The 21,575-nt window shown below is 36.7% G+C and overlaps 4 protein-coding genes across 7 annotated transcripts; 2 read left to right on the forward strand and 2 right to left on the reverse strand.

Annotated features, from left to right (window-relative positions):
* Nucleotides 1–6,560: 6,560 nt before the first annotated feature.
* Nucleotides 6,561–13,749, forward strand: glmnb (glomulin, FKBP associated protein b). 3 transcript variants are annotated; one of them, XM_079461009.1, is made up of 19 exons: nucleotides 6,592–6,830; nucleotides 6,994–7,039; nucleotides 7,167–7,292; nucleotides 8,416–8,526; nucleotides 8,621–8,729; nucleotides 8,807–9,053; nucleotides 9,530–9,632; nucleotides 9,717–9,898; nucleotides 11,107–11,160; nucleotides 11,302–11,332; nucleotides 11,425–11,514; nucleotides 11,653–11,694; nucleotides 11,782–11,855; nucleotides 11,954–12,038; nucleotides 12,235–12,344; nucleotides 12,876–12,933; nucleotides 13,031–13,166; nucleotides 13,313–13,404; nucleotides 13,487–13,749. In XM_079461009.1, exons 4-19 carry the CDS (start codon nucleotides 8,431–8,433, stop codon nucleotides 13,568–13,570), a joined length of 1,593 nt encoding a protein of 530 aa, XP_079317135.1. In that variant the 5' UTR covers nucleotides 6,592–6,830; nucleotides 6,994–7,039; nucleotides 7,167–7,292; nucleotides 8,416–8,430; the 3' UTR covers nucleotides 13,571–13,749. The 3 variants fall into 3 exon arrangements, with proteins under 3 accessions (XP_079317133.1, XP_079317135.1, XP_079317134.1); XM_079461007.1 differs by lacking the exon at nucleotides 6,994–7,039 and having other exon boundaries at nucleotides 6,561–6,830; XM_079461008.1 differs by lacking the exon at nucleotides 6,994–7,039 and having other exon boundaries at nucleotides 6,597–6,830; nucleotides 13,313–13,397; nucleotides 13,487–13,743.
* A 195-nt stretch (nucleotides 13,750–13,944) lies between these two features.
* cUnh1orf146 (chromosome Un C1orf146 homolog) lies at nucleotides 13,945–15,492 on the reverse strand (the record flags this gene model as incomplete). Its single annotated transcript, XM_079461032.1, has 5 exons — nucleotides 13,945–14,058; nucleotides 14,322–14,400; nucleotides 14,646–14,817; nucleotides 15,151–15,244; nucleotides 15,433–15,492. The coding sequence occupies 5 exons, from the start codon at nucleotides 15,490–15,492 to the stop codon at nucleotides 13,945–13,947; spliced, it is 519 nt and encodes a 172-aa protein (XP_079317158.1).
* A 953-nt stretch (nucleotides 15,493–16,445) lies between these two features.
* Nucleotides 16,446–17,030, forward strand: ghrl (ghrelin/obestatin prepropeptide; the record flags this gene model as incomplete). The annotated part of the gene is made up of 3 exons (XM_079461033.1): nucleotides 16,446–16,559; nucleotides 16,688–16,777; nucleotides 16,881–17,030. 3 exons carry the CDS (start codon nucleotides 16,446–16,448, stop codon nucleotides 17,028–17,030), a joined length of 354 nt encoding a protein of 117 aa, XP_079317159.1.
* A 257-nt stretch (nucleotides 17,031–17,287) lies between these two features.
* On the reverse strand, nucleotides 17,288–21,529 carry tatdn2 (TatD DNase domain containing 2). Of its 2 annotated transcripts, none has more exons than XM_079459771.1 (7): nucleotides 21,318–21,439; nucleotides 20,589–20,920; nucleotides 20,146–20,457; nucleotides 18,896–19,825; nucleotides 18,634–18,761; nucleotides 18,297–18,480; nucleotides 17,288–18,114 (listed from the first exon to the last, which is right to left on the reverse strand). In XM_079459771.1, the coding sequence occupies exons 2-7, from the start codon at nucleotides 20,907–20,909 to the stop codon at nucleotides 17,974–17,976; spliced, it is 2,016 nt and encodes a 671-aa protein (XP_079315897.1). In that variant the 5' UTR covers nucleotides 20,910–20,920; nucleotides 21,318–21,439; the 3' UTR covers nucleotides 17,288–17,973. The 2 variants fall into 2 exon arrangements, with proteins under 2 accessions (XP_079315897.1, XP_079315898.1); XM_079459772.1 differs by having other exon boundaries at nucleotides 17,425–18,114; nucleotides 21,439–21,529.
* Between the last annotated feature and the right edge of the window lie 46 nt (nucleotides 21,530–21,575).

The following is a 21,575-nucleotide window of genomic DNA, read 5'->3' on the forward strand; positions in this document are numbered from 1 at the left end:
ACATTTTTCATTCCAAATGACTTTGTATTTTTATTTTTTGCTGGTAATCAAATAACATTTGCCCCCATTTACTTCCATTTACTAAACCACCGAGACATTTCTCAAAATATCTTCTTTTGAGTTCTAAGTAAGAAAGAGTTTTGAACAATAAATTATAACAGAATAGTTATTTTTGGGTGAACTATCCCTTTCACTGAAAGAAATAATTTCTAAAGAGACTTTAAAACCCCTCACTGTTATTAATAAGTAAAGTTTCCATGAGATTATATCTAATTCATGGCAGGAAACAATTTCTTTAGCTGGGGTACTGCACAGCAGTATAGTTTTCTGGAGTATTGGTATATGAATCCTGACAAAAGCACTAAAAGGATTCATGTTAGTAAAAGGTTGAACAAAAGGAAGCTGGTCAGAAACAAATACAATGTGACAGACGGCACCGGCAATAGCGCGGAATTAAAACCTCAAAATATATTTTTAGATAAGAGAGTATGTTTGCTCCTGTAATAATGATTCTCCACTTAAGTGTCATTCAAATAAAAAAGATACACATTATAAGGGGAAACGAACACCTTTAATTAAGTATTATTTGTATTTATTTACATTACCTACAAAAAACTATTAAAGATTCTCAGCTCTATTCTCCAGGAAACAAAATCTATGAACCTTGGGAACAAAGATTACAAATACTGTAACTGAACACACATGGAACTAATAGCTGGGTACAATATAATACATCTGGGTCATCACCCATGTTGTTAAAAATACCTTTTTTAATTTACACAGTGAAAATATTAAAACATCAGCTATATAAGCCGTTGTGACAACTAGCCAAGGCCTCCTTTACCTTTACTTTTAGTGTAGAATATTGGAAATTGGTTTGCACCCCTCTGTTAAAGAAATTGCTTTTATATTTATCTTGGTCTGCTTAAATCTCTACATTTAAAATAAAAAAATTGGTTGCATCCAAAAAAGGTTGCTAACTGATATAATGTCCACTAACCAGGCCTGGCTAAAGCAATGCACCTCTCTAAAATATTCATAAGATCCATTTCACAAAATACCAAGCCAGGCATAAGGATGTATCAAACTAGTAGAGAGAAAAAGACAGAGGGGCAAGTTGATATGCGAGACAGAAGAGTGCAAAAAGAGAAGGGAAGCAGTTGTGGTGAGAGAAATGACAAAAGATTTGTTCGCAGTAATAATAAAAAATTTATGTTGAGGCTTGCAAGTAAAGTTCCTTTTGATGTTCTGATTTAATGAATGATTTGAGGCTCAGCGGTACGTTTGCTGAAGCCTGTGCTAATGTCTGTTCAGGGCTCTGTGTAGTCATGTCACTCCACAGCACCGTCAATTCACTGCACCGCTTCTCAACAGATCAACCAGTCTGGTAAGTACTTCCACTGTCCCTGAGGTCCAGCACACTCACACAAGACACATTCTCATACTAGGCTCAAAAATTCACTCACACATTTGCTCACTAACTCAGACGTGTTATGTTTCTTAACTGTTTCATAAAAGGCTCTTCCGTGTACTGCACATCTCTGAACGGCTGTGATGTTATTGTGTTGTTGTGTGGTCATGGTTGCTGTTTATTCTCTGATGGGCAGTGAAGTGTGAAAGAAACAAAAAAGTGAGCTTTATCAAAGGAAACACAATGTGCATTTGTGTACCAACTACAATATCACTTTTGTCCAACAAAGTGTTATATATTTCACTTAATCATGTTAAATAATACATTTCACATAGCTGACAAAACCGGTAAAATTAGAAACTAAGAAATGTAATTATGGTTAAGTACTCCCACTGGAGTTTCCCATTATGAGCAAGAGACAATTGAATCAATGACAGAGGAATATGAAATTAGAGTGTATCTATGTTACCAATATAATATCAGAATGTATATAGTTAGTTAGGAATGACTGTAGTAAGTCATTATATATTTCCTTAAAGAAATAGTTGACCGAAACTTATTTTGTAATTTATATACCCTTATACCATCTAGTGTACAGCCATTAGAAAGATTTAAGGAATTGTTCACCCAAAAATTTTAATTCAGAAAATTCTGTCATCATTTATTCACCCTCAGATTGTTCCAAACCTGTATACATTTCTTAAGGAAATATTTGGAAGAACGTCAGTAACTAAACAGATATCATCCCCCATTGACTCCCATAGTATTTATTTTCCTGACTATGGCTGTAAATGGGGGATGAGATCTGTTTTTACTACTGACGTTCTTACAAATATCTTTGTGTTCATCAGAACAAAGAAATGGGTTTGAACAACCTGAGGATGAGTAAAGACAGAATTAAAAAAACATTCTGCAAATATGCAAATGGAAACAATCTTTTTATATGAAATTTGGGGAAAATATTGTGAGTAGGTCACAGAAAAAAACTAAAATGATCATAACACATACCTCTAAATAGTAAATTTAGGAAAAACTGAAAATAATTATCTTAACTTTTTAGATTTTTTTTAAATTAGTGCTTGAATGTGCTTGTTTTGGTTTTCATTTTGCTAATAAGACCAACATACTAAACATTCTCTCAAAACTGTATCGCTTCACTTAAGAAGACACTTTTCAACCCACTTGGATTTCCTTAATGAGGGGTGTTTGTGCCTTTCAGAGATTTAATTTTACTACATATAATAAGATAACAGTTGCTTTTTAAATGTAAAATAGTTTATTTGTTCAGCTATAGAGAATGTTCATATACTGTACATTTGGGATGACATGGTGAGTATGTTCCATTTTTGGATGAAGTATTTCTTCAACTAAAAAATGTTATTCCATACAATTGTGGGTTTATGCTAATACAAGATTTATGGGATGTTTTAACAGGCTGAAATCTAAAGTGAAGAATCACTCGGGCTCTCTGGTAATAGACTAAGAGAGCTACAGCATAATAAAGACAAAGATCTGGTTTTCTGAGGTAGATGAGACTGGCTTTGCTCATTTCCCTGCTGCTGTATGATAAATCATTAATGATCACAACCAGTGGCCTACCTGATCTGCTCAAATTAACTCCTACTGGCTTTCTACACAGGCCAGCTATAGATGCTTGCATGACATCAAAGAAGAGTCGTGTCTGAAGCTACTGACCTCCAAATCACATCCGTGTGTGTGCTTTTGCAGTAATATTTTATGATCTATTCTTCTCCTGTATTCTGTATTCTATATTCAAACTCTGTGTTTAAGTGCTCTTTAAAATCATATTTTCAACAATAACTGGTCAATCTTTTGACCTGAATGAGAGACCATAAAGAGACAGACGGAAGAAAAATCCCTTGTACACCCACACCCATGGATAACAGGAGAGGGAAAACAAGCCTAAAAGCTTCCATCACCTCAATAAAATCATGGGAACCGGTGCACAGTGTGTCAGCAGCTCTCAACAGAGAATGAGCAGACTGACAAAATCGCTTTGACAGTCTGTTCACATGTAACATCTCAGCCTTGTTTCATCAGGGGATGCCCACAGATCGGAAGGCACAAGGTACCTCACAAACAAACTCCTCTGTGCCGGTGAGCTCTGACACACAGTTTTGTATTGATCACAGGCAGACAGAGTGTCTCTCCTTTATAGGAAAGGGTCTGGTGTTATTCATGTCAATTAAGGTTCTCACACTGTATGTATTGATTGGGAACAACTCGACACAAGTTTGCCATGAAAATGCCGATTTACAAAAGGGCAAGCAGGCTAAAGCAAAATAGCAGGGGTATGGTATAATGGATTTGTTGTTTCCTTCTCCCCATGGTCCCGGTCTCTATAGACTCAGTGCTTTGGCAATGCTTGAGTTGAAAATGTCATTTTTGCATTTAAAGACACTGCTTGTCTACTGAAGACCACATTGTATATGAATATATGGACACTGAAATGGTGTTAAATATAAAAGTTAACTTATTTAAAGGGACAGTTCACCCAAAAATAAAGATTCAGTCATTATTTAAAACCTGTATCTTCAGGGAATACAAAAGAAGATTTCTAGAAATGTATTTGTGCTTTTGTGTCCTTACAATAAAAGTCTATGGGGCCAATTATGTTTTTTGGTGATCTGTCATGCAGTCATGCAGGTTTGGAATGACATGAGGGTGGGTAAATGATGAAAGAAACTTCATTTTTGATTCAACTATCCATTTACCAAAAGAAAACTGCACGAAAGCATCTTTCTATATTACACGTTCATATTGGGGTTACTGGTATATTACTACAGTTACATTATATCTTGAATAGATTTCATAAATCATTTTGACCTATTTTTTTTGAACAGCTGTATTGTTTAATGTTGTATCTAGCCTCGATGCTGTTACCAAATGATGGTGTTGAGAAAATCTGAGCTATTTTTATGTATGGTGTACTGTCTAAAATCAAATGCAAAATGTAAATCTGTAGGCATTCAATAAAAGCTAAGGAAGACTCTAGGGAGAGACCCCTAAACAAGACATGCTCGCTGGGGTTTGGGGAAGGATTTTGGCAGACAGCATCAGCTCCAGACACGGCCTCTAGGGGCCTTCGAGGCCACTCCATTGCCAAGAAATGAGATGGAAAGTTGGAGAGTAAACAGTTTTGTCAGGATGCCATTTAAAAAAATACTAAGTGCTAAAAAGGCGAACTATGTCAACTGTCATGTCTCTGAATGTGTGTGTACCTGAGACTCAAAACCCTAGTCAGAATGTCTGTCCTGTGTAAAAACTATGTTTTCCTCGCAACTATGCAAAACCATCATCCAAATATCTTTTATTGAAGAAAATATCCTGATGCTGATATTTCTTAATGCTAAGTTCCACTGAAAAGTTTATGCTTGGAAAGCTGAAGTGTCCGTCAGGTAGTCAGGTTACACTTTTGTTGTCGCCTATTAAAAATACATGGATATACGATAGTAGTGAACTGAGACAGCCCTGTTGCATACAAACAGAAATAAAGTGGTATAAGAGGCTTCACTTCAAAATGTGAATGTGGTGAATACAAGTACTTGAAAAATAACCTAGGCGAAAAGTCACCAGAACCAGATTATCAGATTATCATGTCTACAGTAGACATTTACAGTTACTGAATCCCATCATAAGTATGTAATCCAGCCTGATTTTGCAGGAATTCGTAACTATTTTATGAGGTGACTAATTCATATGAATTTGTAAAAAGATGTACCATTCTTAGACTAAAACAATAAGGGAGCATATACCAAAACGTACACATTTCATACGAATTAGCATAAATACAAATTGCAGAGGGGGTAATTTTTATGAATTCGTACATTTTGTAAGATCCGCTGTTGGTGTGCCGGTGACGGTTAGGTTTAGGGGTAGGGTTTGGCTTCTTGTGCGTTTTTGTGCAATTCACATTGTACAAATTCATATGAATTAGCCACCTCATAAAAATAGTTACAAATTCCCCGTAAAACCAGGTGTGTAAATCTTGTAAATCTGAACAATATTTTAGGGATGTAACGATTCACTGTGAGCCGGTTGAAAATCAATTATAATATGTGACGATTCAAGTCGGTTGAGATGTTAAATGATTCACAATACATGTTTCGAAACTCGTGTATGCTGATACTACTTTTTGTCTTAAAAAGTCTTAGTTTTTTATATTAAGAGACTTTTGTATTATTATTTTTTTTTTGATTTGGAATTTGTTTTAAAATTGCAATTTAGTTTTGTTATTTGACATAAAATTTATTTTTATTTTACATAGAAATGTGATATAATTAAAGGACGGTTGTTCATTTCTTATTGTTCTCAACTTGTTTTGTAAAATAAATTATTGAAAAATTAATAATACAGAGAGATAAGTATCGTGAATCGCATCACTAACCACTTTTAGTGCTTTAGTGCTTAGTGTAGTTTTAAGATAAAATGATCACAAATTGACTCTGCAACACACAATGACCATGTAGGAGGACCAGTCAAAGGTAACAAAGCTGTTTGTCTGTCAACACAGATATCATTTTTTATGTCCTCAATTTTCATTACACAGACTGTTCGCTGTCACAACACTAAATCAGCAGTCCTCAATTAGCTAGAGGCAAATCTGAAGCCAGCGTGCAAACAGCTTGTCCTTTCCTGTTATATTTACATTGTGCCTTTTGTTAAAGCCTTTCACCACAGCGTAATAGACAGCGCAAACTTCGCAGCTGCTGGTTAAATCCTATTGCTCAAACCTGGTTTGTCTCCATACACCTGAAATCAGGGTCTACAATATCCATACAGGAAGTTACACGGTTCAGGTTACATGTGCATTGGAGAAATACTGGATTTATATGAGAGTGAGCGGACAGTACACACATGCAATTTCACGTGTGCTTTCAATACAGCAGGACATGTTTAACTAACGTCAGGGCTCATTTGATGGCTGTCTGAGAGAACTATTGTGTGTGAGCGTTGACGTCTGTATGGTCCTATATTGTTCGGTCACATCCATTTACAGCAGAGATTTTAATTACTGTACCCCAAAGCCAAACATTATTTGTTTGTGTACGTATTAAATGGTTGTGTTCTAGGGCATTCGAGAGATTTCTGTTTCGTTCCATCTCTGTCAGATTGCCTTAATCCTATTAGCAGACTCTCAGCTGCAGTGTTTACTAAGAGGTTTATAAGGGTCCTCTGTCAGATCACCTTTTGCTCGATTCTTTTCACACATCCTGACCTATAAAACCTAGCCACTCTTTTCTTTCGTGCAGAATTTTATCGCAGATGTCACTTGGATATCGAAGAGAAGCGACTTGGTTATAATCCTGACCTTGATGTGTCACTTGCATGGATTATTTTGAAAAGACTATCGCTGAAAATGACGGCAAATCAATTTGAGGACGTAGTTCAGAGATGGGTGGGCAAACAGAAAGAGTGTTGCAAAATGCTGTTATGTTGCCAGAAAACGTGTTTGTCTTTATATTTATTGCATTCGTTTACCTTATCATTTTAGCAACGTTATAGTGTTTTGTTTCTTTTACCTATAGAGAAATCCTATTAAATTTTGGTTTGCTTCATAGGGAAGTTTGGTTTACACTTATAAAAAGTAAAACCAGGAATTAAAATGTAATTTGACACATTACAGATTTAATGATTATGAAGTGAATAACAAAAAAATAACATGCTTTAAATGGTTTGTATAGTTGTATTGTTTTGGGGGAATCGAAAATGACTACATTCTATTTTTTTGCAGAGAATAACTAAAGAAAATGACTTCAAAAAAGAGGATCAAGACCTTTTCCTCAATGCAGGTCTTACATGCATTGCCCAAGGTAACAGCGCTGAACTGCTTAACTTCATAAAGCAGGAGGCCAATCAGGTAAAAGCATTTCTTATCTCTTCATGATATAAAGGAATAATTCCCCCCAACTCCCCTCCATCATTTATTATTCTTCATGTCATTTCAAATCTTTATGACTTACTTTCTTTTGTGGAAAACAAAAGAAGATATTTTGATAAAACGACAGAAACCAATGAGCTCCGACACTGTTTGGTTACCAACAGTCTCCAAAATATCTCCATTTACGTCAAACCGAAGAAAAATCTGTAATACAGGTTTGAAATGACATGAGGGTGAACTGTCCCTTTAAAGCTTGAATGATATTTTATCATAAAATGGTGTATACATAACAAAATACTGCAGTGACATGTCAGGCTCATTTCTGCGACACCACTCCACTTGGATTGGCAGAACACGATAGGCTGTTACTCTCTCAAAACCACCACCTCTTCATAACTGACTGTATCCTTGACCCTTGGGTGTGGAAATGTAATTTAGTGGAGTAGCAGTAAGAATCCTTGCTTCTCTGAAAGCCCTCTTAGGAGCAACACTTAAAGTGCTGTTGATGTACCCATTTCTTGCACTCTTCACTTTGCGATACAAGTAGCAAACACAAAGAATGCTGTATCTAAGAATGCCGTATCCATACTAAACCAAATACCAAAATATGAAATATGGTCATACGAACAGATGATTTTCAGGAAATGGAAAGAACACCTTCCTACTCTTTAACTGATTAAATACTGTGTTGTCAAAGTTGACAAACACTTGTTAGTACCTTTTATTGGTTAGATATTTGCAAAACCCAGTGCAAAAAAATAAAGGGTGAGTAATAACAATGGTTGATGGCTAAAAATTAAATATGGAGATACAAGGTTTCAGAAGGCCACCAGTCAGATTTCTTTGTATTAACAGAAGGCAGCATTTCTATTATTTCCATTATACTAAAGGAAGTCCCACCTTCCTGTAAAAAGAGCCAATCATCAATCATTAAATAACGATTCTCTGGGGTTGTTGCTCTGGATTTAGTGTTGTGAAATAGCATTGCCTTTGCACAGGCGGTTAATACCATTACCACACACATTTACAAATGTATATTTAGTATGGGTTCAAGTGTTTCAATAATACTGAAAATAAAGAATATTATATCTTACATTTCTAGCACATAGTGAGGTCTATGGCCTGCGGACTACTGCCGGCACTGGTGAAGGAGGTGCTGAGGAAAAATCACAGTTGTGCTCATGGTCAGTCCATTCTCAATCATCTCATACTGGTAAGACAGCACTTGCTTTATTTGAAATTTATTTGAAAGTTTTATATTGATTTAAGTAATTTCATAAAGTCATCAAAGATAAAATCCTTTGCAGGTCTGCAATGTCGAAGAGCTCCTCCATATTTTGCTCCAGCAAGTGGATGACATTGATCCGGACGCAACTGCAGACTCCACCCCTATTCTCATGCCTCTTATTCAGACAGGTAAGAAATAACTGAACCGCACATAAAGATAAATGTATACTTTGAATGCTTATAAAACTTAATTTGTTTTCCATCAGTGCTGTTGAGAACGGAGTCAAAGGCATCTGGATTGGCTTCGGCCCTGGATTCTCTTCAGAAACAGATTTCAAAGCTGCCTGTACCATATTCGCACAAACAGGAACAGGAAGATGAGTATGGGCTCTGCCGATGCTGCAACACGGCACTGACCTTTGTACAACCCTTTGTGCAGGAAGTCAAGAATCAACAGTTGAACTCAGCAGTCACCAACCAAGACACAGACCTAAGACCTACTCTTCTAAAATTGTATGCATTCAAATCAGTCTTTGTCATTGCAAACAGCATTAAGCTATATACTGTAAGACGTTTATGTAATGCTTAATAGTAATGCTTAAGAGAATTAGGCCATAATTAATTATGTTCAAATATTCAATATTTCAGTATGTACAGTACTTACCCACATGTCATTTTAAACCTGTATGACTTTCTTTCTTCTGCAGAACACAAAAGAAGATATTTTAAATAATGTTTGCAATCAAACAACATTGGCCACCATTGACTTTTATTGTATGGACACAATTCTTTAAGAATCCTCTTTTGTGTTCCACATGAGAGTCTGTCAAGGTTTTGTATGACAAAGTTTTAAATAAAATGATGACAGAATTTTTTATATTTGTGGGACTTATCCCAAAGCTCCATTGAACATAGTGGTTTTAAACCAATTGTGTAGGCCTCATGTCATGCTTTAACAGGAAGGCAATGTTTTTCTATAACGGTTTTAGCTGCATGGCGAGTTTGAGAGAACCTCTTCTTCAAGCTCAACTGGACAGAGGACTGAATACAATGGAAAAATCACCCCTGTGGAAGTTTGCTACAGAAATAATGGTGCGTATATCACTCACCATATCAGTTGTTAGGCTCAGGTATTGTGTGTTTAAAAAATTAAAGAACTCATGCTTTTCATTCTAGGCAATCTTAGCAATGATTCAAGAGCCCTTGCCAAAACTTTTATTTTACCATCTGTTGAGGAGAAAGGAAGATGGCATTGCAGTGAAAAGTGCTGCCTGTCACCCAATTGAGTCGAGAGCATGTATGGCTTACCTGCTCTTTGTCCAGCTTATTGCTATGGAGGGGTTTCCTGCAGTGTTTAGGTACGTCAGAAGCTTGTATGGTTAACTTGCATGAGTACTTACGAAAAATTAAATCAATAACATTTTTGTTGTTATAAATAAACAAGTTATGTCAGTTGTTTTTCAACCCTTGTAAAGATAAGTGTGTTAATTAACCTGCAATTTTATCTTTCAAACAGAGATGGCGATAGAGAGGCAGTTCCAATTTGCAGTTTTAAAGGAAAAGTTCACCAAAAAATGTCCAGGCCTCCTCGAGGACATCATGGTTATAGTCGTTGTCAAGTATCAGAAAAGTACTAAAGACATCATAAAATTTGTCCATCCACTGATAGTGGCTCAATAGAATTTTCTTTGAAGCGACGAGAATATTTAAGTGTGAAAAACAAACCAAAATAACGACTTTGATCGATATAAGCAGGGGCTCTGTCTTGCAGCAGGGGCAATCGAGTCGTTATTTTGGTTTGTTTTCGCACATAAAGTATTTTCGTCGCAGTTTCAGTTGAGCCACTATGAGCGGATGGACCAATGTCTTTAGCACTTTTCTGGGACTTGACAACAACTATAACCATGATGTCTATGAGGAGGCCTGGAAATATCTCGGATGTCACCTAAAATAACTTGAGGTGTTCATGGTTCAACATGTTGAACGTCAACTCAATTTAGATTTTGAGGTGAACTTTTCCTTTAACCATGATTTTTTGTGTTTGTAAACCATATTAACCAGAAATTTACCAAGTTCTTACCACAATAACTATAGTTTCACCATGGTATTTGTAGTAAAACAATGCAAATGGTAATAAATCGGACAAAAACAATGGTTATTCCAACTTTACTATAGTAAAACTATGGTTGATTTTTCTAAGAGTTGTAGTTTTTTGCAGAGGAAGTGTTTGTGTTTAGTTAAGTTGCAGTTAGACCTCAAAATGTCTCACCATGTGTTTCTCAGACTATACGAGTGTGTACTGTTGAGACCACAAATCTCTTGGGATTTATAAAGCAGTTAAAAATCCTCTTCTCTTGCAGAGTATTATTTTTTAGCTAAACAATTTCATAGTAAACAACAGGGATTTAGTGCCCTCCGATGATTTATGATAGTTATTTTGAACGTTGTTGACAAATTATATTGAGGAACTGCAGTAACCAAGTCTTTCAGGAGACACATATAAATAACCACAGATATCAACACTTTACATTTTTGTATTAATTAAATGTATTATGTTTTATTTCAGCCCTGTTTTTATCCTGCAGTGCAATATGGAATATGTCAATCTTCTGTTGAGTAGGTGTGTAAATATACTTTTTAAATTAAATAACAACGTAGTAAATTGTATTATTGTAGGAACAGGAAGATGAGTATGGGCTCTGCCAATGCTGGAATACAGCACTGACATTTGTACAACCCTTTCTGCCTTTTTCCATTTTAGAAAGGATGAATCATGGATTTTGAAAGGCTTGGTAAGAAGTGAAATTACACCAAAACAAATGTGAACTTACACTAAATGTGTGTCTTTTACTAGAAAAACATGTATTTTCGGGGTTTGTTTCAGGACTTACATGTAAAAAGTTTGGAGAGAGTAACAGACAACAGTCTCCCAGTAAAACTCTTAGAACTGAAATCGTTTCATGAGGTTCCACAGGTATGCACGACTATCAGTTTACTCAAAATGAAGAAAATAACGTATTTTAAATGTGTTACTGTTACACGATCTGGTTGTTAACTTTAATTATAATTTAATGTTATGAGACACCTTTTGTTATTTTTTTCACCAATACAGAACTTAGTTAAAATCATGACCGACTGTCCAATTCTTCACTTAGTAAGTACACGAGACACGGCTCACGCTTGCAACATATGTGAACGGACAGCTATAAAAGGTTGTGATTATTTTATCTTTTCCACCCAGAAAGGAAAAGGTCTAGTAGTGTTCCAACTCTTTATAGAGAAGCTTAATAGTGAAGCCAAGCACAAGTTCTTCAGGTATGACCTGTCATGCTATTTAAGGATTTATTTTAGACATGTGCTGTAAACATTCTATAAAGTCTTATTCATGATATTTTTCTATCGTGTACACGCAGACGCATCATGAAAACAAGTCATCATGCAGGAGTAGAAAGCATCATCATCAAAAACATCAAGAATCAGGTGGAGCTGCTAAGAAAGGTAGTTGCCTTACATTCCTCCATCATATTTTTAGTTTTTTATTTTCATCCAATTTCTTTTTTTACTTATTATAGCTTAAATCACAACATGCAAACTGCAGTTTGATTGATATTAATTGGAATAAACCGTTAAAGCTTTTAGAACCAATTTTGGAACCAAACTCTTCATATATTACTTATGTACATTTGCTTTACAGTCAGGTAACCAGGACGGTTGGTTTGAGGGGACATGCCTCATCTCACTGCTCAGAGACATCATCATTCTCCCACAGGGCCATGAAACTGACTTGCTACATGGAATGGACAGGTGAACAAACCCTGTATATCTTTTAAAAAAGACAAAGCTAATTCACACTTCGAACTGACACACAGTCGGCATAATGCAACTTGATGGATCTTATTATCTTTCATGTCAACAAATCATTGACATGAGTCGAAACCCAAGTACAGACTCCACATATGGCAGCTGTCTCTATTTTAAATGTTAGATCTCCTACCAACAAGATACAATCCATCCCTAGCATCATTTATTAATGAGTGTAGTCCAGGTTTACTGTCACAATCTCTCAATACAGAGCAGATGGTTAGCAGTCCGATATTTTGAGGCAGATCCTGTGTCATTTCTAAAATGATACTAAACCTGAGTGATTGACATACCTCATTTGGATAGTCTGTCCCTGATTAAGTCATTAGGCCTTAACGCCGATTTGCAAAACTTTAACCACTTTTACCGCAATGTATGTAACTGCTTCAAACACACAAAGTGGGCTGGTTCTTATAATAAGCAATGCAGTTATGTTTTTTTTCTGTGATGTTTAAATATTTCATTATTTTAAAGGATCATGGAGTCTCTGAATATTCTGAGGTACTTGTTACTACTGGAAAGAGAGAGATGTGTAAGATTTCGCACTCAACATCAGCATCTATTTAGTCATTAATCATGTTATTTTAATACGAAATCTCACATCATTATATGCTTATATTTGTTTTCAGACCAGAATGTGGACAGACTTGTGTGACACTGCAAACAGTTACACAAAGTTATTACGAGTGTGTCTGAAAATGTCTAAATCATACTATGGGACAGAGTTACAAAATCTACGAGAGGATAAAAAGATACGGGCCAAAGGTAACACACACTCATTAATTATCAATGGATTATTTCAGGTCTCTTTCTTTTTTTTGTTATTCTTAAAATTTTTCCATTATCGTATTGTACTAAATCATGTGAAATAAAAAGTGTTTTCCTTGTAGTAACATATTCCTTTCTCGCAGAATGGAAAGAGGCCTCTGGGAATAGAGACGTCCAGCGAATGATTGTGAATGCAGAGACGCTTGGCAGCATGCCACGTGATACACGGTACAAGGTGAATTTATCAGGGCTAATAATCTGAATACAGAAAAAATGATTTCAATAAGTCATATAACACAAAGGTATATAAATTGCAGGTTCTGCAGTGCGCGCTGGTTACATATGACTTAATGGAAAGCCTTGTGGTCCGCATAGAGGAGATCATAAAGAATCCAGAATGATCAAGAAAGTTAATCAAGAATGATCGAAGTGAAACTATTACATCTGTTTAAACTTGAACACTGCATTTATTTATTCCTGCTTTTTGCTATCACAATCTTGAATATTGTTTTGTGAATCATTGCTTTTAAGGGATTTTCAGCACCAATAAATTTAGCTTTCTCTAACAAAGTTTATACATATTTTGTTGTGGTCTATGAATCTCATTATAAGAACATTCCTGGTATTCTTAAAACAGTAGGAACGGTAAATAAAAGATATGGGTTGCAAGTAGGCAAGTAGAGTTAAGTAGGCTACTATGGTATTACACTGACACCTGTTGTTGAAAAAAAGTATAGCACTCAAAGAGAACAGTTGTGGACAATACTGCAGAATATCAACGGAGCTGCATCTCCTTAAGCATTTGCCAAACAGGACTGTGATCAATGATGTGAGCACAGGCCAAAACCATCTGATCTCTTAAATTTTCTACACAGGGTTTACTGGTGGCCTGAAATAAAAAGGGCATTCAAATTTTTGCAGATGTCATACTGATAAATATTATATTGTTTGTCTAAGTTAGCCAGACATTCTGGTACAGGAAGCTTAGTAATTATACTGTATTTAAGTTATTATTTATAATGTTAAACCATCAACATGAACACTAAGCATCTAATTTAACCTCTGGAGATTTTCCCCATTTCAAATAAAATAATTTGTAGAAAATAACCATCAGAAAAGCACCACAAAATACAGATAACCAACAAAACTTACTTCAGCGATGACCAGCATTCCTTTGACTACATCACTAGTATTATGCACAGGTAACACTCTGAGGTTACCGCCGAGAAATCTGTGGCAAAAATTAAATGACAGAATTACTTACTTTTTCTACACTTTTAATACAGCAGTATAACAGACCATGCTACAGTATTGCAGATTGCATGCTATTCAAAAGATATGATTTAATATTACATATTTGAGATTCATCATGGTAAATAGCATCATGGAGTTTAATCAGATAGAATATTTAGATGCCTTTTCGCCTATTTGTCCACGCATGTAGGAAGAAATGAATTTGCTGTTATAATTATTCACCTATTCTGCACTGATGATACAATATCCCACTCCCTTTTTCCGTAGACTGGGGCTTGAAGCAGAAGGAAACTATTTCTGTGGACCTGCTTAAACTTTTCAACCCTCTCAAAAACATCTGCATTCTCAAGTCTTGCAGGAAACTCTTCGGCTGTGACAAGCAAGAATGCTGTACCTGTGGAACAGAGATGAAACCAAGGCATAAATGTTTCAGCTCCGCTGTGTTCCGAGTTTCTTTGGCCTGTTGCAGCGATGTCAACGCGACGCAATATTTGGAAGGACAAGACTGCACTTTAAACACAGAAGGGGGATGCTTGCCCTCCCCAATATGGCGGCGATATTAACTAACATAACGTTACTCGGCATCAGTTCGCCCACTATCTAAGTGTTCCAAATCATACAAATGCCATACAATCCACAGCTAAATTTACGACATGCTTGCCTGATATAAGATTATTTAATATCTCATCAGATCAAATAATTTAATTGGCCGAACCTATTTTTTTACCTGACATTGGAAATACAAAAGAAGAGGGCAGAATGCTGTCCGACCGACGAATTCTGTGCTGCTGTGCTAATAACATCTGCGAGGGTTCATCGCACTACAAAGACAATAATATAGGATGTTAAACAGTGAAGCATAGCCTATGTTAAATAAGCCTTACATGCTGACGTGATCAGAGCTGTTGGTGCAGCGCTTCAATCAATCAAAGCTAGCTTACAATTAGCATTTGCATAAACAGATTTTCCTCGACTAACCAAGCAAATATAAGAACATTAAACTAACAACCTTAGGTGAAGTGCTGATTATAACAGTTGTTTTCCAAGAGTTAGTCGTATTGCTTGCCATTTCAAGGTATATTATTGTAGGCCTACTTAATATTCTGCTATGCCAGACCAAATGGCACTAAAAGTAAAGTAAAGGTTATGTGTAATTTATTTGTTGTGTTAAATTTGTATGGATTATCTGGATAGTGTCGTTACGTACGCCTTCCTGCATGCTGATTGGTGAGTTACAGAATCGCACGTAAAAAAAGTCTTATTTAGGACTTATTTATATATTATATATATGATTTATCTTTATCTCTTTAAAACATTTTTCGATTAAAATGGTGTTTGCTAGTAAACGATTAGCATGTATTACCAGCCTTGGACACCAGGTGCCACTATCAGTACGCGTACAATCCTTTGCTCACTGCGCTGTTTGTTATTATTATGTCGTTGAATAATACATGTACGAGACAAAATGACATGATACTTTATTATATTGTGTATGTGTTCCTTAATTTCAGGGGATTTGAAAGGAATGTCAAACAAAACTCCTGTGGCAATAGCTCAGTGGTCTAGAAACACATCCTCTCTAACGATATAGATATTGACCTATCGGACTCATAAGTGGTGTACCACCAAATGATGTTTGAAATTCCAAGTTTGATATCATCCGTTATCATATTCAACACCCTAGAGCAAATATATTTGTCACATAGGCAACACATTCCGTAATGTAACGCTTATGAGTTTAAAAAAAATGCATGCATTCAAAAGGTTTGCGGTCAGTTTAACAGTTGTAGACTTTAATGGTAATTTTTAACCAATTGTTATTATAAAAGTGAGAAGGAGATCTTTGTGTGTAGACCAACAGATGCTATTAGACCATCAGAGAGGTGAGGCTGGTTTACCACCAGAACTTTTCTATTTCGATTGTTTCCTGCTCAATATAACAAGGATTCTCAAAATAAAGTGCTTACGTGCTATGATTTTATAACAACCTACAGACTAAACCGTACATTTGCCAAGACCAAGATGCCACATCATTGCCGTGCCAGCCACCTGTTTGTGCTCTTATGTGCGTTTTCTCTGTGTGTTGAGTTTGTAAGTGGTGGAACCAGCTTCCTCAGCCCAGCTCAGAAACCACAGGTGAGTGGCTAAAGGTCTAAATCCACCATAAAGTATGTGTACAGCAATCCCATTATAACCACGATATCCATCATAAATTCTTGTTTCTAAGCTTCAGCATTTATTATAGTGAAGCATTCCTTTTTAAGGGTCGAGGAGACAGAAGACCACCACGGACGAGCAGAAGGGATGCTGGTGATCCAGAGTTCCCAGTGCTTAGAGAAGATGGCAAGTTCATGGTAAAACATGGCATTGACAGATATTGTGTGAACCATAAAGATTATTTGAGATGGGTGTTAAGAAATGAGTACTGCCCACATTTTGTTCTCACCATACGTTTAGGTAAGTGCTCCATTTGAACTGGGCATGTCTCTGAGTGAAGCAGAGTATGAGAAATATGGCCCTGTACTGCAGAAGATTCTGGTGAATCTTTTTAACAACTCTCCTTTCGGTAAGCCTAAATCACTCCAAGAAACGTTTAAGAGCATTTAAAATGTTTTAGAAGTGTGGGTTTAATTATACCTGGTATATTATAATGTATACCTTCTGGATCAGGGCTATTGAATAAAGCCACCATGTCTACGGTTTGTTTGTTTCAGAATGACTACCTACTGGTCCTGCAGGACTCAAATCCTCAAAAACAACTGACTATATTAATTTAAAAAATGATCCAACAACATTACCTGGAATAAAATAAGGAATAAAGTCATTAATAAAAAATATATACTCAGTCTTAAGCAATTTTCTTTGCTTTAGTCTCATGTGTGAAAAAGTTTGTCTAGTGTTGTATTATACAAACACCCATCATCATTTCCCCTAATCAAACTGTAATTTTATCAAATGCTGCACGAATCAGTATCTTCTAAAACAAATCACAAATTAATTTGTGTTGCACATGCATTTATGAAATCTTTCAGCTTTGAAAAGTTACATTTATATAAAACCACCAACTTTGTAAAAAAAAGTGTTTTTTGCAATCTGTTATAGTTATTTTATTTACATAAACATTTACGTGATGACGCTTAGAAACATTTTATAATTATAATACTGCAGAAGACACAAGCAGGCATTTTATGTCACTCATGTCAAAGTAAAACATACATAACTTAAGAATGTATGCTGACAAATTAAACAAAACCCGAGAACAGAGACAACAATATTAAAACACAAAACTAACAAGGTTTTAAAATGACTAACAGATGTGAAATTTCCATAATACAAGAAACTGCAAAAGCGCTGCACTCACTAACACTCTATATTACGAATTTAAACTCTTGCAAACGGTTATTCACAAACAAATGTCAAAGAAATCACCTACTTAACCATTTAACTGGGCAACTGATGCAGGACTTAACTTGCAGTACATTTGGTAACAGGTTGATATACAAGAGGCTTATAGAAGCAATTGTATATGGAACTGAAATGGAGCTGTCAGTTACAGGCCATATATATGTTGAGTGTTCTGACGGACTGTTTGCAGTACTGTGGGTAGTTGCACTCCCTTCAGCAAGCTAATCTCATGTAGTGTGTGTATGCCCATACCAGGATGAGCAAACCGGCATATGGACTTGGGCACCTACAAAGAAGAAAAAACTGTGTTTAATAGAGACCACAAATTAATGAGACATGCATATACAGTCAAGCTTAAAGCAATGGACAAAAAGAGGTTTGTTAGGTTTCAAATTTTTCTTTTTTTATGAAATACATGTTGTTGTCAGCAAACTATGTGCACTCTGTAACACACACATACACACTTACCTGTCTAGGTAGGAAATACGGTGCATCCGTTTCCAGTAAGATTCGGTTGAGTGGAATTTTTCTCACGGCGTCCCGAGCCTCCGTAGCACGAAAGTATGTGATCAGTCCAGTGAAACCAACGCACAAATTGGTGAATTCCTTTAGGAATGGCTCAATCACAGAGTAGCTGTTGGTGAAACAGTGTCTAACAAAAAAAGACACAGGTTAGACACAACAAATACAACATCCACACATTGAAACAATTGTCTGTCTTTTTTCTTTGTCTACAAAGGGCCATTGACATTGTTATAAAAAAGGGGTTGAGCTATGAAGCGAGGCAGGTTTAAGGAAAACAAACCGGTGTATTTTGTAGTCTCTGGGAACACACTTCTTCATAATTTTCAGCAGGTCGTCATCAGCATCACGGCAATGTATAACAAGAGGTTTTCCGAGGGAGACAGCCAACTGCAACTGGCGGATGAACACCTCAATAAACAAAGACACATACTTTAACTTTGCATAAACCCCCGTACAGTAACCTGTAATATTTTTATAAAGCTAGTATGAGTTTGCTATAGAACTGAAATTAAGTCTGAATGTTCCATTTCAGTGCGCAATACCTCTTTCTGTTTCTTTGAGTCAGTAGAATTCTTATGTGAGTAATCCAGACCGATCTCTCCAAATGCGATGGCCTTAGGGTGACGCAGAGCACCCATGATGCTTTGTTCATGAGTCTGGTTGTACTCCTTGGCAAAATGGGGGTGACAACCAAAAGCCCCCCAGACTTGCTCCTCTCCCAAAAGTCCCTCCCAGATAGCATCTTGCTGTGTAATTCGTGGGTTACAGAAGTCTGCGATGCACCCCTTAAACTCCATCGGGAAACTACTTGCATACCTATTCTGAAATTTTTGAAAACTTCCCTGGAAACCCAGTTTCCCGTAAAGCATGTCAAGGTGACAATGCGTGTCGATAAATCCAAAGTCTGCATTTGAGTAGTCTGGCAGCCAAAGGGGCTCCGTGCCAACCGAAACCCTGCGTGTGGCATCATCCGTAGCAGGATTAGGAAGAGGTAAGAAGCTACAGCTGGCGGGTGTGGATGGGGCAGAGGATATGATTCTGTGTGTCCTGTCGTCGGGTACAAGGAACGAATCAGCCAGTGGAGAAGAAAAGGTGCCGATGACCGACTGCTGTAAATAAGGGGACCGCCTAGGCGTACTACAACGCAAATAATTATTGGTAGGTTCAAGAACGGAGGCTGTGTCCGGAGTGTAATGCTTTGACAAAATCTCCCCAGCAGGAGGGTTATGGCTAGTCTCAACTTCTTTACATCGGTGTTCCGGAGATTCCAGTTCCCAGAGGTTTTGTGGGAATTCTGAAGGCATGAAGGCTGGTGAAGGCATGTATTCCAATGGTGGAAGTGTATCCAGAAGCTCACAGGCTTTTCGCTGCAGCTTCGATTCAAGGAATACTTCTTGGGAGAAGACTTTAACTTGCTCCGTGTCGTCGACATCTGACCAATCTGCCGATTCTGACCGCTTTAAGATCACAGTCTGTGCATAAAGATATGTTACTGATAGAGATCAAGGGGATTAAAGTAACTATGTATAAAACACTGTAATGTTAGCAAACTATACATACAAATATGTGCTTAAATAAAGCAATGGTTAATTAATAAACAATACTATCTTTTAAACAATAAACAACAATACTATAAAAAGTTTAGATTGAGGTTTGTCAGTACAATATCCCAGCAAGAAAGCTTGCGATTCACAATTTTAACCACAAATATGGAACCTAAATTATTAATTTACTTATTCACAATCCACCTAATTTGAATCAATAGCTAGTAAACAGTTCCAAAAAATCTTACCCTAGTGTCTGACTTTATTTCAGTCTGGTCATCTTCAGTGTCTATGAACTTGAGCGGAGGAGGATTCTCATTGAATGAGCAGCAGCCATGGAAATCCACAGACTCATTTTCCTCTTGTGCCTTCACAGGTTTGTCAGGAGTCTTCCGAGAAGGCGGCTTAAACCCATCGCTGGGCGACTTTTCGTCTACATTCCCCATCACGTCACTCAAGGCTTTAAGGTAAATGACCTTTAACCCCTCCTCAGGACTGCTGCGTTTCCTATCAGTAGGAGGTGAGGGGCCAACAGAGGACTTTTTTCCTAAAGCAGTGTCCTATATGCAATAATAAAACCGGCTAAATGACAGCTCTCTTGATGAAGCTTTTTATATAGAGTAGGATGATCTATGCATCACTGCAGATGAGTCTGCTCTATGCAAAAATAGTCTGTAAGTGTTAGGCTTACCTCTCCGAGACGGAGTCTTTTCTTCAAAGACTTGTGGCATCCAGTGATCTTTAAGCTTGTTTTGGGCGTACCTTTAATCCGTGGAGTCCTTGCCATTTGTTTCTGTGGTGTACTAAGACACATTTTTTCCATTTCACCCAGTCCGGCTGATCCAGTGGATGTATTCAAGTCAGGATCATCCTTGCTCACAGCATCATCCTGACCATCTCCATCCCAGCATGTGGGTTGTGCCACACCCACACTGTTCTTCATAAGCTTTCTGGGGGAATCCACCTCCTCATGAATCCATGTTATTTTCACCTTTTCCCTTTTGCGGTTCATCACACAATGATCTTTCCAAAGACAGAGGAAACATACATAAGAATCCATATAGATTAGGACTTCAATAATGAAAAACAAATTTTCTTTTAAAAACAAATCAAGCCACAAATCTATAAACATTTATAAATTGCATAGCATATTAACTAATAGTTAAAGGCTTATCAGTCAAATTAAACAATATGGAGATAAATTTAATCACTATTTACACGTCTTTGAAAAGTGATATGGAGGACTGCTTAAGATCGCTAGCTAACGGTATTTTTTAAAAATGTTTGTATATATACACTATTATATACACATAATATGACGTAAAACGCGTTGACGTGTAAGCTATGTGTAAAGCACAATCAGTTTACTACAAAACACAGGTTGAATGCTAGCAACTAGCAGACAGACACCATTTCTGACCTAAAACTGTGAGCTCTGGAGTATATAACGCCGATCAAAAACCGAAAAACAGTCTAAAGATGTTTAATTGTCTTAATTAAACCCGATTTCATCCAGCAAATGTCGACTTTATAGTACAAACCTTAAGACATGCACAGATGAAGAACGTTAAGTTGGATCACGTGCGTGCGCAATTAGCAATGAGGTCCGTTGTGTCAATCATCATCACCGTCAGGGGTCCGGATTCACGAAAATGTTCTTGAGACAAAAATTAAGTTG

Source organism: Barbatula barbatula (genome assembly GCF_947034865.1).
Source record: "Barbatula barbatula genome assembly, chromosome: 7".
NCBI lineage: Eukaryota > Metazoa > Chordata > Actinopteri > Cypriniformes > Nemacheilidae > Barbatula > Barbatula barbatula.

What these genes read in the sequence shown, in the direction of transcription:
- tatdn2 (XM_079459771.1), bottom strand. Translation starts at nt 20,909, where the DNA reads ATGAACCGCAAAAGGGAAAAGGTGAAAATAACATGGATTCATGAGGAG. An exon ending in AAATAAAGTCAGACACTAGG is followed by an intron (nt 19,826 to 20,145) that starts GTAAGATTTTTT and finishes CTTTATGCACAG; the next exon opens with ACTGTGATCTTAAAGCGGTC. An exon ending in ACTCAAAGAAACAGAAAGAG is followed by an intron (nt 18,762 to 18,895) that starts GTATTGCGCACT and finishes TTGTTTATTGAG; the next exon opens with GTGTTCATCCGCCAGTTGCA.
- glmnb (XM_079461007.1), top strand. Translation starts at nt 6,792, where the DNA reads ATGACGGCAAATCAATTTGAGGACGTAGTTCAGAGATGG. An exon ending in TTGCTACATGGAATGGACAG is followed by an intron (nt 12,345 to 12,875) that starts GTGAACAAACCC and finishes ATTATTTTAAAG; the next exon opens with GATCATGGAGTCTCTGAATA. An exon ending in TAAAAAGATACGGGCCAAAG is followed by an intron (nt 13,167 to 13,312) that starts GTAACACACACT and finishes CCTTTCTCGCAG; the next exon opens with AATGGAAAGAGGCCTCTGGG.